The sequence below is a fragment of the Takifugu flavidus genome, chromosome 7 (genome assembly GCF_003711565.1).
Source record: "Takifugu flavidus isolate HTHZ2018 chromosome 7, ASM371156v2, whole genome shotgun sequence".
In the NCBI taxonomy this organism is placed as follows: Eukaryota; Metazoa; Chordata; class Actinopteri; order Tetraodontiformes; family Tetraodontidae; genus Takifugu; species Takifugu flavidus.
Genome location: NC_079526.1, coordinates 13,644,760 through 13,662,605, shown reverse-complemented (window position 1 = coordinate 13,662,605; position 17,846 = coordinate 13,644,760). Strand labels below are relative to the sequence as shown.

Here is a 17,846-nt window from a genome sequence, read left to right as displayed (position 1 = left end):
TGGTTCTTTAGGTTTTTGTGTGGAAGTGGGTTCTTTTCTTCAAATGCTGGTTTTTGTTTCTTGGTTCCCCTAGATCTCCACCTCCTGATTTTTGATTCGCTTTAATATGTCCTAGGGATGCAATCAGTGGGTGTTTGATGAATAGTTTCTTATCCCAAACTTCTTTTAGAGCCCAGGGGACCCATTTTTCTGTTTGTGTCATGACTTTGCTTGTATGTGGGAGGGAAAGGGTAACAGACTGATGCATGTTCTTGTCCAACGTTTTCTAATGCAAATTCTTGGATCTTGCAAATCCAGTGCATCATGAACAGTTGTGATAAAAGCTTTCAAATCAATCGGTCTAACAATTCAAGCTTAGACAGACTTTATTTTACTGTCCCTGGATGAAGTAGCAGCAGTGTTATATTAGTCATTTGACTAATGTTTTGTGTCAGCTAGACCCACTGAGGAAGCTTCTACGTGTGGGTCTTCCTGTTTATTCCACAATGTTCCTGTTTTTGTCCATATCCTCCCAAGTTCCTGACAGCCAGCTCCATCTTATGGTGTACCAGAAAGATCCAGACAAATGGGACTTCCCCCTTTTAGAGATGACACCGATATACTTCATACAAGCTCTGTGAAATATTTAGGTTATTTGATTGTTCGTCTTCTCTTTCTGTGAATCAGTGATGAAATATGCATTTCTGGGTTCAAAGACTTCAAAAGTATTCAAAGCCAGTATGCACGACAAAATAGGGCCATTATAGTTTGCTGGCATTAAAATGTTTGTATGACATTAATGCAAAATGAGAATTGTAATGCTTGAATTATCTTTAATTTGTCCCAGACTGAATTTGACTGCAGTAAAAAAGGAAACTGGGATATTGAAGTTGCTTCATACACATCTGACCAGTCTTATGTCACTCAACCTCGCCACCTAGTGGAGCTCTGACGGTCTGACTTCTGTGTGGCCAAAAGCAAACTTCTGTAGATCTACCACCCTCATCTGGGGAGCTGGCTGCCATGCAACGATGGTTCGTAGCTGCTGGAGGTAACCCAGAGTGCTGAGGGAGCAACTGTCTGCTGGAACATGCTGCACGCGAGTGTCGACAACAAACGCTCATTGGCTGACAGACGTGACGTCCATCGACTAATGCTGAAGATAATGGTGCTTCAAACCAGCAAGCAGGTCTGAGCCAACAAGCAGAATTTTAATCCACGCAGGAGAAGTTGCATCCAAACAGAACAGATGGATGGGATTTCAAATGCCCCACCCTTTACCGTGACCTCAAACATAACAGTAAATGGTAAGATTGTTTTAAAAATATGATACATTGATAACAATTAAGGTTGGTTTTAAGAGGACAACTATTTGACAATTGTTTTTAAGGATTACAATGTAGAACAAAGTAACTGACAGCGAAGTATACTTTTGAACTATCACAGCCACCACGGTGAACCCGAAACCTTCACCAGGCAACTGGGAGTTCCTGGTGGGCGTCCTGGTCATCGCCATCTCAGTCTCCATCCTCATCGCCCTGCTGGCTAAATGTCAGGTGGTCCGAAACTATTTGGCCAGCTACAGACACACCCGGCTGAGGGAGGTCGACAATGTCAGTCAATGTGAACCATCAGGTGTGTGTGTGTGTGTATGCTTCTATTTTGATGTAAACATCATTTAGGTTACTGCTGTGGTTCAGTAGTTTGCAGCACATGGAAGATATTCATGTAAAAATAAGCCAAAAGGTTCTTGGAGATTTTGAGTGGGAATTTTTATGCTGCTCATGTAGCAAAAACATGAATTATTAAAAATCCGATGATGCAGAATAATGATCACTGTTGAGAGCGTGTCAGAGCTCAATAACAGTAGTTTGAAACCAAAATCTGATTGTGGGCCATTTTGTAAGAAAAAAAAATCATCTCAAATTGTCATAAACTGAGAAAAACATGGAAGTTGTGACCGTTTCAACTACATTATCTTCAAAAGGCTGTGTGTTTCTAAGTTGATTATGCAGGCAATTTTGGTGTTAACTGTATATTCCCCCAAATGACCTTTACTAGTGGGTGTCAGCAGCAGCGCCTCAGCCTCATAGCTTCTGTTTTCATCCACCATGCTGCTGATTGTGGGCCTAACCTTGAAGAGTGTTGATGGTTTCTTCTGGCTCCACTCTCAGGCCTGCAGGTGGAATTTGCCGTGCACGGAGGTCAGGATATCGACCCCGGGTGTCCGCGTCCTGCCACAGAGGAAGATGATGATGGCTTCATTGAGGACAACTACATCCTGGCCAGCGAGCGAGCCAGGGCTGAACAAGCAGCCGAGGAGATGGAGGACACAGAGGAAGAGGTGGATGAAATTGAATTCTCCATTGCCTAAAGGAACTGTTTGTCCTCTTCCTCTGTCAACACTCCTGCTTTTGCTTCCGTTCCACCACTTTCATGACATAATTCAGTGCAAACCACAAAATGAGCACTTTGGAGTTGACTTCATTAAAGCTTGCAACATAACAGAAGGCGAGTAACTGTAACAGCTCAAATCCTAGTTGAAAATGTAATTTAGGTATAAGGATAGTAGTTACTTCTGTTCGGAAGTGTATCAAAATAATTCTATTCAAATAAATTCAATAACTGAATATAACATACATTTACATGTAATTTATTTATGTGCCTAAATTAAATAAATATTAGATTTATTTACTAAATGTTGAAGTGGATGTAAATAAAATTAACTGTATTAGGATGTGGAAGAATGTTTTAAAATGACTGAATATCAATGTGCAAATCATTTTACTGATAACAGTAAACTGCTGTTAGCCTGGTTACTTTATTGTGACTGCTATTTTTGGATGGACACTCTGCATGAATAGGTCAAAAGAAAATTGAAATAAACAATAGATGTACATTGTACAACTTCTGGACCACTTTCCCCCAGTTTTTCTGTTTTGTGTTGTGCATCACTGATGTCCACTCAACTTACACTCACCTTTTTAAACTTTACCATGCAGATATAACCAGCAATGATTAGTGGTGAGCCTTCAGAAGACGCCCTGAAACCATCCAGCTGATGAGAGCGGTCTGACAGGTCTGTGTAGGCTGTCAGGGAGGTTCTCCGCCTTTAGGGAAGTTTACCAAAAAGCACCAGAACAAGCGGAAACGCAACCTCCAAAATAAAGCACAAAATATAATAGCACACGTGTACTTACAGCAGGTAAACTAAGCAAAAACTATCTGACGTATTTATAATTTAACCGTTTGGTTAATTCTGCGTCGTATTTTCTAAAAGTTGGGTAAAGTAGCAAATGTCAAGCACTGATCGATTATGGTGACTTAACTCAAAATGACGTAAACAGAGCAACTTGTATTTTCGATACTTGAACGTGTACATTTATTTTTCTGTTATGTCGTAGCTGTAAATGTCACTATATTATATCCTCCTCAAACATTTAATACACATACTGTAGGTAGCACTGTAAATCTATGTATGTAAATTAGGTCAAGATAAAGTGCAAGCTATCTAGTTCTAAAAGTTAGCCTAAATAAAACAAACAGCCAGCAGTGAAATATATATGCACAAAATGAATGCTTTTTTATTTTAGCTTGAAATGTTTTATTTTATATACATTTTGTAATTGGTTTTGCTGTCAATCATTACGCCAAATAAAGTAGCTAGCTTTGTGCTAAGGGAGCATCGGTATTATTTGACCATAACCGCAGCAGACAATCTTCGATATAATTCAAACTATGCTTTCAAATTTTGTCTAAAAAAAACAAAAAATACCGGCTTTGTAAGACTATAATTTCAGCGTTAACCACGCTTCTTGTTGCACGTCAAATGGAAGGGGTGACTCACCGGAAGTAGTTTGTCTCGTTCTGGCTAACTTTGTGCTGCATCCGGGAAGGCGGCGAAGTGTAGTTGTGAGAGGAGAGAGTGGAGGAGACGAGGAAGCGAGATGATGGGAGCCAAGAGTTCTGCCTTCCACTGACCCATATTCTAACGTAGACTTAGAAACCGCCCGGGCTTTCTCTCCAGGATATTTCCCCACCAAAATGTCGGCGTCGGCGGTATTTATCCTCGACCTGAAGGGAAAGGTAAGTTTGTTGCGACTTTGTAGTTGCTGCGGGAGGAAGTTGATGTTTTTGAAGCACCTGCTGCCTCAGATGACGCCTCAAAAATGTCCCCAACCTGAGCAACGATCCCCTCGCTCGCTCCTCTCTGGGACTTGGGACATACTGGATCGGAGAAATGTTAAGTTTCAGTGTGGGACCTGGAACATGTGAGCAGTCAGGAAGACGACGAAGTTGCCAAACTCGTTTCTCCGTTATTGACACGCACGCACACGCACAGTTTGTTCATGTGCAACGATGCGGTCGTCATTGTTTGTGATGTGCCCTAAATTCAACGCTCTGAATCTATCCATCTATCTACCCCCCCCCCCCCCCTTTTTTTTTTTTAAATACTCACATTTAATTCACATAAACCTCAGAACCCCACAGGGTGTCGCCTATTTGAGAAAGTCCATTTGAAACACGTTAAAAGTAAATCTGCGGGGCACCTATGACGGATGGTAAAGTGCAATAAATGGTAAATGTGTTAAACTAAAATCTGCAGTTGATGTCTAATGCCTTTTCACCCCTACGTGCTTTATTATGGGCTGGTTAAAAAGCTCTGGATCCAGTCAGAGGTCAACTTTTGTTTCAAAAACAGAAGAAAAATCTTTTTGTCACCAACCAAACCAGTCAGTCAAGTTCAAATGATTCTGGATTAAACCCCGGACACAGCTGAAGCAGCCACCGCAGTCTCCCTCATATTTACAGTCAGTTTGGGACAAATCTTAGAAGCCCCCCCTGACATCTTCGCTCTTCATCCCCGCCGCTCGCGGGCACCAGACCACACACGGCTGGGATGATGTAGACCGAAATGTCAGATCATTGAACCCAGCAGGAGGTCATTGGCAGCCAGTTTTCCCCAAGTAATATTTCCAAAAAGAGAACATCTTCATTTGGAAGCTCATTATTAGTGAGTAACATATTTTTTCATCACCAGGATGGTCTGAGAGGCCGAGGTCTTCATTTATTAAAGAAGCTAAACGAAGGAGCGCCCTAAACCGCCTCGACGATAAGGCTGTGCGTGCAACATTCGGCGTCCGCTGTAGATAAAGAGAGCTGCATCTTTGCTTGTGAATCTACTTCTGTCATCGCAGGTCTCCGCCGTAAGGGCCCTGCGTGTGGAAGTGACTCACATTTCCTGATCATGACGATCTGTTTCCGTTGAGGCTCGGGTTATGGCGAAGCGGGGGTCATAAATGCTGGGTCCTGAATGTGGCAGGGATGTGAGATTTACTCTCCGTTCCTGTTCACAGCTTCATAATTGCAAATGCACCGATTCCAAACTTAAACCAGCAACTCTGGTGATTGTGGCACGTTGAGATGGGCCTGATGCAAACTTCAGCTCGCGTGCTCTGGTCACTGCTGCGGGGGCCTCGCACCCCACTCTTGTCTATGCGTTTCCAGTCTCCTCTCACAGCAGCGGTGCAGTAGCCTGCTTTTTTTTTTCCATTATTCTTCTGGCATTTCCTCTTTTTTATTTCTTATTTCCTCCCCCTTTGTTGTCCCTGCCCCTTCATGACCCCTACTTCACACACTCCTCTATTAAAGGATGGGGGGGTTGCTTTGTGTGCATGTGTGTATCATCTGGATCCCTGAAGCGTGAAGACTTTGATCCGTTTTCTCTCGTTTGTCCTTCCGCCAACATGTTTCTGTTCAGATTATACAGCTCAAGTCTGTCTCCACGTATTCAGATTTAGTTTCTCGTCCAGGCAGTTAGAAGTTTTCGCGTCACACTATTAAATCCTCCTCAGTCCTGTCAGTGTGAGATTCTGGGTCATGCGTCCTCCTGCGCACATTTCCGGATCCCAGCATTCACAATGGAGTTTATTAACAGGAGGCTGTTCGTTTGTGTGCTTCAGACAGAATCCATGCTGTCATAGGTTCTATTTTTAGTATTTAAATGGCTGCAATTACAGATGAGACGGTTGGATTTTAATTTATATGCCCATAGAAATCCAGTTTCTGTACAGTTTTATTATGGGTTTCTGCACACATCTGGTCTTCTTTTAAATTTCTGGACCCCCGTGGAAAATGATTTGAGCAGATATTAACGAATTAAATTCATGTGTAGATGGATCTGCAGACTCTCCGCACCAGTATTATCTGCACCATGGTTTATTTTAGCCTGCTAGCCAAAGGTTTAACCAAGTTAGGATTTTGGTACCATGACTGTAGCTCCAAGAGACTGTCAGGCTGGTTGGTATCATCTTTTTAAATACAGGGCAAGTACAAATTACAATCAGAATAGAGTCCTACATAAAGATCAGCAAGATATTCTAAATTATTCCAGAGAAGAGGAAAAAAAAAAGCATTGAAACACTTTGAGGGCAGTCAGTGCAAGAACTGTTGAGGCAAAGTTGGAGGATCTGATTCCTCTTGAGAACCGGAAGTCTGTACAAAAACACTTTGCATTTGATATAATATTCATTGAGGTATTGAACATTTCAGTTTGAAATCTTTGTTAAAAGTTTGACTTACAGGAAAGTTCTCCTCTGTTGTACTATTAAATTACTAAATAAACACCAAATGTGTTTGATCAAACAATAATATTAAAAAAAAGATTAGCCATTAATGTTAAGTTATTCCAGAAAATGCACATTCTCCAGTTTAATACCTGAAATCCTCCTCCTATACTGCTCTTTTAGCTGATTTTGTTCTCTAATGTGATGATTACAGGTGCTGATCTGTCGCAACTACATGGGGGACATGGATATGAATCAAATTGATCACTTCATGCCCATCCTGATGAAGAGAGAAGAGGAGGCCGAGATGACGCCCCTGGTCAGCCACGGCCCCTCGCACTTCCTGTGGATCAAACACAGCAACCTTTACCGTATCCACCTTTACATTTGCATCACGCGTTCGTATAAAATACTCCTGATTTTAAAATCATTGCTGTGGTTGTGAATGTGTCTAGTTGTTACAACCCTGGGTGGGTTAGCATGTTCTGTTAGCTGTGCCAGCTCCCAGTTTACTCCGGGGTCTCACATCTCTGCAGCAGGCAGCTCCTCAGATTCTGTGTCGCAGCCTGTTGAAAGAATGCGCACGACATCAGGGTGATCGGTTCGTCACACTTGCACATTATTAATTCAGCGTCATATTGCAGTTCCACAGATCACCGATCTTTATCTCTTTTATTTCATCGTTGCAGCTCCAGTTTACTCTCTTCTAACTTTAGACACCGTCTAGTTGTGACTAGACTGTTGAATTTCACAACATTTGTGACTCGGAACAATTTCTGGTTTATTTCAACACAGCCGCAGATGTTATTTCTTAACATTGCTGTTACCAGTTGTGGCCATGACCAAGAAGAATGCCAATGCTGCCCTGGTGTACTCCTTCCTCTATAAAATTGTCCAGGTGGGTGTCGGTTTTTAATCCTCTACCTGCCAAATTGCCACTTCAGTGACTTGTGTTTGTGTCTGTATCTTTAGGTGTTCAAGGAGTACTTTAAGGAGCTCGAAGAGGAGAGCATCCGGGACAACTTTGTGACAGTGTACGAGCTAATGGACGAGGTGATGGACTTTGGTTTCCCCCAGACCACTGACAGCAAGATCTTACAAGAGTGAGACATATATTATGCACCATTTCTGAAGAATGATTATGTGTAATTTCAATGCAAAATTTTGGCAAAGTGCTGAGCTTTTTTCCCCATTGTGGCCACACATTTTGAATGAAATAACCCTTTGCCGGTTTAGCATAATTGCTGCACTTCTGCCTGATTATTTTAATGCCTTTCAGCTCTCTCTATTACAGCAGGGCACAAAATGAGAGATTTTGTTTAACCTGAGTTTGTATTTCAGACTGATCTGCAGAGGTAGGAGCAGAGAGTAGAGTTATTCTGCTTGAGGTGGCGTCAGCATAATCATTGTTTTTATTTAACATACAACAGGTGACTGACTATAAAATGGTTTATGGGTTGTTGATATTCTTCTGTTGCCTTCAGGACTGTTCAGTTCCATGTTGGATTCCTTTCTTTCCAGCGACTAAATAATGAGAATTTTAGAGTAGCACCTGTGTATGTGGATTATCCAAAACCTTTCAAAAGATGATGATCTTTAATGTGAAATCCGTGCTGAGGATAGTGTCTCTGCCCGATGATTGACTGGCTGGTATAATCCAGCCTCTCGCCTGCTGACTGCTGAGCGGCTCCACCACTCAATCCCCGCCAGATCAGCACAGTTTGGTGTTTGAACAGGGCTAATGGTTAGTACCAACCTCCCTTCAGCGAAGAAACGATCATCTGTCAGCTGGATTAAAACTCCAGATTTTTGTATGTGCACAGAGACAAGCACCAGTTTCCTTTCTGTCTGCAGTTTAGGTTCTGTCCTTTTCACCTCTACCCATTAAAAACCCCGTTTAGTACCGGTAATTGGAGGTGTTTGCTTGGGACGGGTGGAGGCTTCAGACTGCAGAGGGGTGCATGTCTGTGTTCATGTGTGCCTTCTAACATTTCTGCGGGTTTGTTATGACTGCTACTGTTATGCTAATCTGTCAGGTTTGTCTCAGCCTCCACAAATCCTTTCATTAGCATCTCTGAAGAGAATCGGGGCAAAACAAAACAGACACCAAAGCTTACGGCACAGCTCCGTATCGACCTCAAGCCTGCCGCAGCACTGTCACTTTTTGCCACGTGTCAACGTACATTCCGAATCATCTTGGTGGGAGGAACTGGGGCAGACGGGGGGAATTCTGCCTCAATCTGTCACTCAATCCAAAATGTGTTTATTTAGCAGTTTTGAAGCTGGTACACAATAAAACATCTACTGATGATTTGTTCAATTACTGTCGGTATTGCTTTGTTGTTGAATTTCACTTTTTTTGCAAGAAAAGCGAAAACGTTGAATTTACAGAAGCCGCGGGACTCTTACCTCGGTACTCGGGTCAAACGTTTTTGGCAGCCATGACAGCCTGTCTGCTTCTCGGCTTTGATACCTCAAGCTTTGCACTCTGGGACGTTCACAGATATCTCCTGTCTTGTTTTATCTCTGTGCTTTGGGTCATTGTTTTGTTGGAAAGTGCACAATAGTTTGTTAAGTTCACCCAGCATTCCCCCCTCCCTGAGCAACCGTCCTGTCCCCGCTGCTGCCACCATGTTTCAGCAGAGACCTGGTTTCCTTTACAGTATGAATCATTACCAAAATGTCCCAACGTCGTCAGCTGTGAGACCTTTTGTGGACGTGTGTCTGTCTCAGTGATAGTGCACTGAATTTGCAGATGTGGTTATTTCCACCAGGCCTGGTCACACATTGTTCAGCTGAGTACAGCTCTGCTCTGTCCTCCTGAGGCTTTGAGTCCGTGTGTCTCCTTGGATACAGTCAGAGAATTGTTTCTGGGCAGTAACCAGCATCTCCAGTACCACGCTATTAGTGGGACCATCAGTGAGTGGAGTTCACATGGACAGTGAATAATGTCTGTTCATCTCTGATGGTGATTTTGTGTTTGTACCCAGGAAACACTGTTGCATTCATTGCTTTCTGCACTGCTGCCAATTGAATTCATGAATATTAAATCTTGCGACTTGTTTGTCCTCATCACTACAGCAATCACCTAAACACTCGCGCAGTTTCGCACGTCAATCCAAATATCTCGGCGAAAGGCCACAAAAGCCTTAAATTTCTAAAGAATTTAGAAATATTAATATTATTGCCATCTACTGGTGGTTTTAATACACCTAATGCGGTGGTTAAATTTGCACAACACATAAATTATCATGCAAACCAATGTGATTGTCGTCTGTGATCGTAGTGAGAATAAAAATCTCCATTTCTAATTACATCCATGAATAATCCCCTTTAACATGAATACCAATCAATCTATTCACACTATTGTAGCTCATTTAATAGCTCAGCATTTGCTTTATAGCACAAATATTTAAATTATTGTTCTGCCAGAGAGAGATTACTTGTAATGTAGCTATTGAAATTGGGGATCTTAAGAAACAGCCTGACTTGTTTCTGCTTTTTTTCAGGTACATCACCCAGGAGGGTTATAAATTAGAGGTGGGGGCCCCCCGACCTCCTGCTACCGTCACCAATGCCGTGTCTTGGAGGTCAGAGGGCATCAAGTACAGAAAAAACGAAGTCTTCATGGATGTGATCGAGTCCGTGAACCTACTGGTGAGATCAGCTTGATAACAGGTTCAGTAATTATTGTGTTGAACTGTTAGGTAAGCACCATTTGCTTCATCTGGTTTAAAATGATGTGTTTGAGGCAAAGTGGAATTTTCAGAGCTAAAATAGTCTCAGAACAACTCCTCCTTCCTTGAATTGAAAAGCAAAGGAAACTGTCTCCAGGGTCAATAAACCTATTCTTTTCTTCTACATTTTTTTATGGTATTTGTGTTTCTTTGTTGGTGGACTATTACAGTTGAAGGACATGTAGTAAGTTAAGAAGATGAGAAAAAAAAGTATCAGTTGATGGTGGATATGAGGGAAATATTAGCAAACACAACGGGGGTTGTGCCTTTCCACTGGTGGAAGGAGACACTAAAGGTATCAGAATTGAAATTTCTCTGAAAAGACTTTAAGGCCACCAGGATTATGTCGGTCTAAAGGAAGCAGAAATTCTGCAGGAGCTGTTGTTGCAGATTCATTTCGTCTGTTTTAGTCACTTAAAAGGTTCTCCACCTTCATTCCCTTTAAAATCTCCCTCACAGGCTCCAAATCCAGACCGGCCCGAGGTGCTTTATGGTTGTTTAGTCTTGCATGTTTATTCACACACTCACTGTGACATTTCATGTGGAACATTTGCAGATTTGACTGTTTAAAACCACATTTGAAAGTGATCAACTGTGCTGCTTCCCAAGCTTAAAAGAATAACCTGTCATGTAAAATGAATTACTCCTCTTTCACCCTTAGGTGAGCGCCAATGGCAGCGTCCTGCGGAGTGAAATTGTTGGCGCCATCAAGCTCAAAGTGGTCCTGTCGGGAATGCCTGAGCTCAGATTGGGCCTCAATGACAAAGTGCTGTTTGAAATCACAGGCAGTAAGTAACAGTCAGTCATTCTCCGTGGCTGCAGTTAACAGCCATCCTACATGTGTAAAAGCGCTGAAGTTGCTAGATACAATCGCGCAGGCAGCCACTGATTTAAATGTGGGAAGATGTTGAGAAGGTCATCATTGATCAGTCCCAATAAAGATGTTCTATTGGACACTTCTCCACGATTCCCAGATTAGTTTCATTAATCTGCCTCACCTGCTATGTAGACATCACTTAGGTCTCCAAAAGTAAAAAAAAAAAGTCCTTCAACATTACACAAAGAGCTGATTCTGTTCCCTTTAACTGTCAACAGCAGATTCAGTTGAATGGCAACGTTCCACCTTAAGGCTGAATAAAGTAAATTTGAACACACTCGTTAAACTCACCCTCACACCCAGAACGCCTGCTCTCTGCCTAAACCTCCTCACGTCCCCGCATCTCACGCTTGGCTTAGCTTTCATCCTTCCTCAGCTCCCCATCCCTTTCCTCCCACTTTCCCAGTTTTCCCATTAATGTCTCCTGCTGCATCTGCCTGCCTCTCCCCGTACGCTCCCCAGCCTCTCCCTCCTCTCACCCTCTTCCTTTTTTCTTTCTTCACTTCACCTATATTTCCCCCCTGCCACTTTTTTCTTACCGAAGGGAAAAGACTCCCCCACTGTCTCTCGTCTCTCAGTTAATCCTCACTCCAGGCTATCAACCTGCAGATGAAAGGTGAGGTACTGTGCTTTTGCTATATATGCATCCCACGACCCCCTGCTGCCTGTTGCGGTCCGGGAAACAACATCCCCAGAAAAAATGGGAAAGAACCAAATTTAGAGCTCATTCATTCTGACAGATACAGCAGCATACTATGGTCTGTCTGTGTTTCACAGCATTAGAATGGATTTGAACCATCTGGAGTTGAACCTGCTTGTTGTGCACCCGACACCGCCCTCTGCTGGTCGAAATACAGAATGGTCTTACGATGCTGCAGTCTCTTGAAATAATTAGAGCATAAAACAGCATTTAACAGAAATAATTCTAAATTCAATTTATCCTATGCATCACAAATCTTAATTAGATCCAAAAATTATGTTTTGGACAGAAATGTACCTGTGTTTTCATTACGTGCAGACCGGCAAAGAAAGAAAAGAGATTAGGTTGCAGAAACACACGTGAGAGCAGCTTTTACGGTAATTCACAGGGGATTCTCCTGCTTCTTCATTCCCCATCGGACGTGCACACACAAACACACCTCTTCTGGCCCTGAGGTATTGGCATTGACAGCAAGTGTCCCCTATGACCTTTCCTCCTTATTATCTTGATGATATTGTATGCATGTGTGTGTGTGTATACGTGTTATTTGTGACTTCCTTTCAGCTAGTCCCCAGTAAGAAACACACAAAAGCACAGCCAGTGCAAAAACAAGAGTGCATCAGCCATTTTACATGGGTGAACTATAGAGAGAACAATGCTCAGCTGCTTTAGACGGACACACAAATATTCTGTCTGACTGAGGGGCCCTGGAGATGGCTCAGGGGAGACAGGGAGACTGACTTTAGCTGACTAGTGAATGCAGGATTTAGTTGAAGGCCCAGAGGCCCACAGTCATTACACCAGTTTTCCACACCTAAGCACCCTCCATTAGACACGGAGGGGGGGGGGGATATTGACTGTTCTTCAGAAAACTGTGGATACCACCTTGAAAAGAAGTTGTGCTTTAAACCTTCTCACTGGTCTCACAAGTCCAAACTGGATGCCACTTTTTTCCTACAAGATTACCAAATTCAAAAAAAAAGGTTGCAGTGCAATTTTGGAGAAATAAAAGGTTGATTTGAAGCAGCAGGTGCATGTTTTTATTAAATGTATTTTTTGCTGATGAGGCAGCATGAATGAGCTTCAGCTGAGGAAAAGATGATGGAAGCAGCTGCTGTTTGGTTATTCAGCTGCTGCACAGAAATAAATACATTCTGGAGATTCTGGGAAAAGATGGCAGATGTATTTAGTAGTACGCTCCATGGAAGAGAAGTTTTAGTCATCACGACACTGACCTTGATTTCCCCTAGGATGTGCAGAAGGCGCTCAATCCTCATTTGTGTATTTCTTTGTGTGCATGTTTTTGTTTGTCTGCCTCTTGTCAGGGGAGAAGAGCAAAACGGTGGAGCTGGAGGATGTGAAGTTCCATCAGTGCGTCCGTCTGTCACGCTTCGAGAACGACCGCACTATTTCTTTCATCCCTCCTGACGGCGAGAGCGAGCTCATGTCCTACCGCCTCAACACCACGGTGAGAAGGACACTGACTGTTGTTCTATAAGTCGTTATTTGTCTCACAGCAGGACATGGAGGAATACTGCCACAGCCTGGAGCGCTCTTTTTTATCATCGCTCTCTGAACATTTTCGGTGTTCAAGAACAAATATTGTGATGCATGTGGGACCTGATAAGACCAGATAATGACTGTGTAACCAAGACACGAGCACCAGGCGCTCGCCACTGGACATCTTCAGTTCAGAGATCCTTATCTTTTTATCACAATGACGCCACTGTTCACAAAAAATCAGGTTTAACTTGAAGAATAGCTGAAGTAATTGATCTAAAAATGGCCATTTCAGGTATGACCGCTGCACATGAGCATGGATTGACATTAGAGGCAGATTGAGGCTGCCCATTCCAGATCCTTTTGTTTCACTCTGAAGCTGCAGAAAGATTGAAATAAATCTGCTTCACAGTAAATTAAGTTTGCTGGAACAGGAAAGGGCTGTAAACTTGTCCACAGGGTGTCAACGGAACATCACATAACAGGTCAGATTCCAGACACATTAAAGTGGAGAAAAACACCCACCTTTAAAAGCCTCTAATTGCTTTCCATGTTTTTTTCTTCTGAAGTACTAACTATAGTGATATAAGCAATGGGCATTTAAAACTGAGCTTTCAATGCACATTTAGGACACAAACCACACTTGGTATTCCACCCTACAGCAAAATAAGCCACCGTAAAACTATTTTCACCTTTATTTTCTCTTTTGAACTCTCGCTGTGCCCTTATCGCCATGTCACTCTGGTGATGTGTGCCATCGTGAAGCCGTCCAGCTCTGCGCTCACCCCTCTGACCTTGTCCACTCGCTCTCTTCATCTGACAGGTGAAGCCCCTCATATGGATTGAAAGCATGATTGAAAAGTTCTCCCACAGCCGTGTGGAGATCAAGGTGAAGGTAAGCGTCGCACACACACAGGCACGCACACACACACACGCATGCACTAACACAAATTGCCGTGTCCTTATCCACTCATCTAGTCCTTTCACTGAGGATAATTTAGTATTTATGACACACATTTCTCAGTGGATCACTGCTGTGCTTGCCATCTGTTTGAGACAGCCACCCTGAATCAGAATAACAAGCAGCGGTGTGCGTAATCCTAACGACCTCCTTCATGTGCGTCTGAGGCCGCATGTATGTTTTTATTTAGCAGTGTTGTCTTCTGCAGGCGCGGAGTCAGTTTAAGAGCCGCTCCACTGCCAACAACGTCGCCATTCTGGTGCCAGTACCCAGTGATGCCGACTCACCCAAGTTCAAGACCAGCACGGGCAGCGCCAAGTGGGTGCCTGAAAAGAGCGCAGTGCAGTGGAATATCAAGTCTTTCCCTGTTAGTGTCAAATCTCTAACTCGGTGATTTGGGTTTTTAATATTTGTCTGTATTTTGACTGGAGGATTTATGTTCATAATTGTCTGTTTGGCATTAATAGTTCTATTTGGTTCATTATCATCATTAGACAGCACTTTTTGCTATGAAGGATAAAAAAAACCTGACGATCTTTCTAGTCTATATATGCAAAACGGATGCTAAATCTCATAAGTTGCTATCTGATTGACCTTGTTGTGGAGGACCTGTCTCGTGCTTTCTCCAGCTGACCTTGGAGCCGGACACCTGGGAATAGAACTCATCAAACTGAATAAACAGTTTTATCTGAAAAGCTTTGTAAACACTGACACTCTCTACGTGAAGTTGTAGCAGCTGTTTAGCCTCCTCTGTTCTTTGCAGGGGGGGAAGGAATACATGATGCGGGCGCACTTCGAGCTGCCCAGTGTGGAGAGTGAGGAGCTGGAGTCCAAGAGGCCGATCACGGTTAACTTTGAGATCCCCTATTTCACCGTGTCTGGGATTCAGGTGGGCCACTATCTTCACACCACACATTTTACTATCTTTTTTCATCACTTCTGCATATTTATACATTGATTAATAATTCATTGTTTACCACTCACAGAAAGCCTGTCGAGCCTTAATAAAATAGCCTTTTGGTCACTCACAAATTAAGCCATATTTTTTAAACAAAATTTCTTTTTTTAATTCTTATCCTATTTGCTTTGAATGGATTGAATTCTCTGGTGAAGAACTTTGTCTCATTCTAAAGTTTGAATCTGTTTAACAAAATGACCTGAACCTGCTTCTGCTCGTCAGGTGCGCTACCTTAAGATCATAGAGAAGAGTGGTTACCAGGCGTTACCATGGGTGCGCTACATCACACAGAGCGGCGGTAAGAACAAACTGACCCTGATTATCCCTGAGATCAGGTCACTAAATACATAAGAGGCAACAATAAAGTTTTTAAAATGCTCCAGCCTGGCTGTGTTTGGAGGTTTGACTGCAGCTGTGTGTGTGGCTGAGCAGTGAACTGAGCCGTACAGGATCCATCACATCCATTACCTGCTGCTGTCACCGTGGCTCATGCCTGCTGGGCCTCACACAACAGGACATCAGAAGTAGAAACTTTACACCCCTGCTACCATTCGCTGCAAAATTAGTCCTCAGGGTTGCTGTAAAAGTGAGAATGGATTTTAAAACCCTCTTACCTTCTGGGGACAAAAGACACCCGACACAGTTATTTTACATTTCTGTTATTTTAAAAACATCCAGTCTTTTCTTATTGGACGTGACAATGTGGGAGCAAATCGACCTACAACACCAGCGACACGCTGCCGCTTCTTTGTGCTCCCTCATCTTTAGCCGTGGCATTGCCTCAATTTTCTACATTTGGTTTTTCTGTCTTCAAACAAGACGAGATGTAAAAGAAATGTTATGGTCATCCCACCGACTGGGATGGAGAAAAGAGGAAAAGAAAACAAGATGAGTACAATTTAGGATAGTGTGTTAGTGTTGCCATTAGCAACAAGGAGGGCGAGAAGCTGGTGTGGATCACGTTTCACTTCTGCCACACACACATAACTGATTTACCAATAAAACTGATATTCTAGATGGACTGAATTAATCATGAGTGATGAGCAGGCACTTAGCAGTGCTGACTAACTGCAAACTGACTGACTGCACACACAGACACACACCGGACTGCTGGGTCAGTGTGATCAGGTAGCATTCGCGTGCAACCGGATCTGCTGCCATCAACGCAGCAGCACCGGGCAGTTTTGGATCAATGACAGATTATCGTCAACCCCACATTTTCTATTATTTAGTATTTTGTTGTCACAAATTATGGTACGTGGACACAGCCACTGATGGGGTGTAAATAAATAAATCTCTTTTTCTTGAATTTGGCACGATAGCTGTGACTGCACATAAATTAATCAGTACGATTCTAATGCTATTTTCTTGCATGTGGACCGACACCAGAAAGCTTCTCTATCACCCCCATCGTGCCGCCACAGCTTGTGTGGTTTGTCTGTAGTGGTTTTAATCGGGCTGATACTGGTGTGATGAGGTGAGGAAAGCCGTTAATGCTCCCTTCCATTTCTTGGCAGATTACCAGCTCCGGACAAACTAAAAAGGGCACAGCTGCAGCTGGAGGAATGGATGTTTTCTTTCTTCCTCCCTTTCCTTTGTTTTTCTGGCTCCCTGTCTGCAAAGAACTACTGAGGACAAGCGCAGGACACGTCTTTCAAAACAAGACGCCACCTCAGACGGGAAGAACTGTGGCCTCACCTCTGACCTGTGGGCTTTTTATTTATTGCTTTCTCAAGATTCATGTAATATATATAATTTTTAATCATTTAGGAAAGGTGTGCTCTTGCAAAATGTCCGTCCAGGTCAACAGCAGAAAATAAGGAAGCAGCTGTTATTTTAAAGCAGGTTTTTGAACCTTCTAATTGGTTTCCTGCTCCCACTTGCCGGGTGTCTGCATCTTAAATGCTTCAGGTTGTACCGTACTTCGTTATCCCTGCACTATAAACTTAATCTTCCTGAACCCCTATATGATGTTTATGGCCTTAGAAATAAGTCTCTTCCACTTCAGCACTGTCAGTATGGCCACAGAAACAAACACCAGCAACCAGTTCAATGATTAATAAGGCACAATATTTCGGAGGTGTTGGCAGCGCAACATTATACCGGCGCCGTGCTCCCGGGGGGGCTGTAACCTTGTCCTTGTGCTAGAAATCAGCTCACAGCTTTGTTGCACACAGTGAAGGAGTGAGCGCGGTGCCGATAGTTTGTCATGTTTAATCGGCTCTTTATTCTGCATTAGTCAGTCCCCTGCGGACTGCGTTTGAAGGACGGAACCAGGGGCTTCGTTTGGAGACAGAACACAGGTGAACCGAGCTTCACTTTGAGGAATCTGAGAATATTGTCAGTATGTTGAAGTAATCGTTTCTCCGTGGCTCCCCCCGCCCCCCACACACACAGTTGCATTCCCTCCCTCTGTTGCAGCTTTGCTCACCCCTGCAGCAGATCAGTCTTCTGCACGGCCGATAAGGGAGACTGTTTATTGCATGTCTGTTCATTACTAAGTATTCTGTGATGTGTTGCCATTAATTTATCAAGGGGCGTCTTTGGAAATAAAGGTTTTGTATCTGT

The 17,846-nt window shown here is 43.1% G+C and overlaps 3 protein-coding genes and 1 long non-coding RNA gene across 5 annotated transcripts in view; 2 read left to right on the top strand and 2 right to left on the bottom strand.

Moving 5' to 3' along the window:
- The window catches only part of tie1 (tyrosine kinase with immunoglobulin-like and EGF-like domains 1), a 24,559-nt gene extending 22,311 nt beyond the window's left edge, over positions 1-2,248 (bottom strand). The window contains exon 1 of the mRNA XM_057038985.1: positions 2,114-2,248. The gene's annotated coding sequence lies outside the window, so the exon portion shown is untranslated. The remainder of the gene's footprint in view (positions 1-2,113) is intronic.
- Positions 1-3,657, top strand: part of c7h1orf210 (chromosome 7 C1orf210 homolog) — a 6,036-nt gene extending 2,379 nt beyond the window's left edge. The window contains exons 2-5 of one of the 2 annotated variants that reach the window (XM_057038999.1): positions 958-1,286; positions 1,426-1,614; positions 2,154-2,323; positions 2,982-3,657. In XM_057038999.1, coding sequence (XP_056894979.1) covers positions 1,229-1,286; positions 1,426-1,614; positions 2,154-2,323; positions 2,982-2,987 — 423 coding nt within the window. In that variant the 5' untranslated portion in view covers positions 958-1,228 and the 3' untranslated portion in view covers positions 2,988-3,657. Of the gene's footprint in view, positions 1-957; positions 1,287-1,425; positions 1,615-2,153; positions 2,895-2,981 lie in introns of those variants that run through there. The other variant, XM_057038998.1, reaches the window with a different exon arrangement.
- On the bottom strand, positions 2,751-3,966 carry LOC130529102 (uncharacterized). Its single transcript, XR_008951485.1, has 2 exons — positions 3,827-3,966; positions 2,751-3,136 (listed from the first exon to the last, which is right to left on the bottom strand). It is a non-coding gene; the product is annotated as an uncharacterized LOC130529102 (long non-coding RNA).
- Positions 3,870-17,846, top strand: ap1m3 (adaptor related protein complex 1 subunit mu 3). The gene is made up of 12 exons (XM_057038990.1): positions 3,870-4,065; positions 6,760-6,916; positions 7,376-7,443; positions 7,518-7,648; positions 10,055-10,202; positions 10,944-11,070; positions 13,185-13,327; positions 14,183-14,254; positions 14,529-14,687; positions 15,084-15,209; positions 15,501-15,576; positions 16,796-17,846. The coding sequence occupies exons 1-12, from the start codon at positions 4,024-4,026 to the stop codon at positions 16,816-16,818; spliced, it is 1,272 nt and encodes a 423-aa protein (XP_056894970.1). The 5' UTR covers positions 3,870-4,023; the 3' UTR covers positions 16,819-17,846.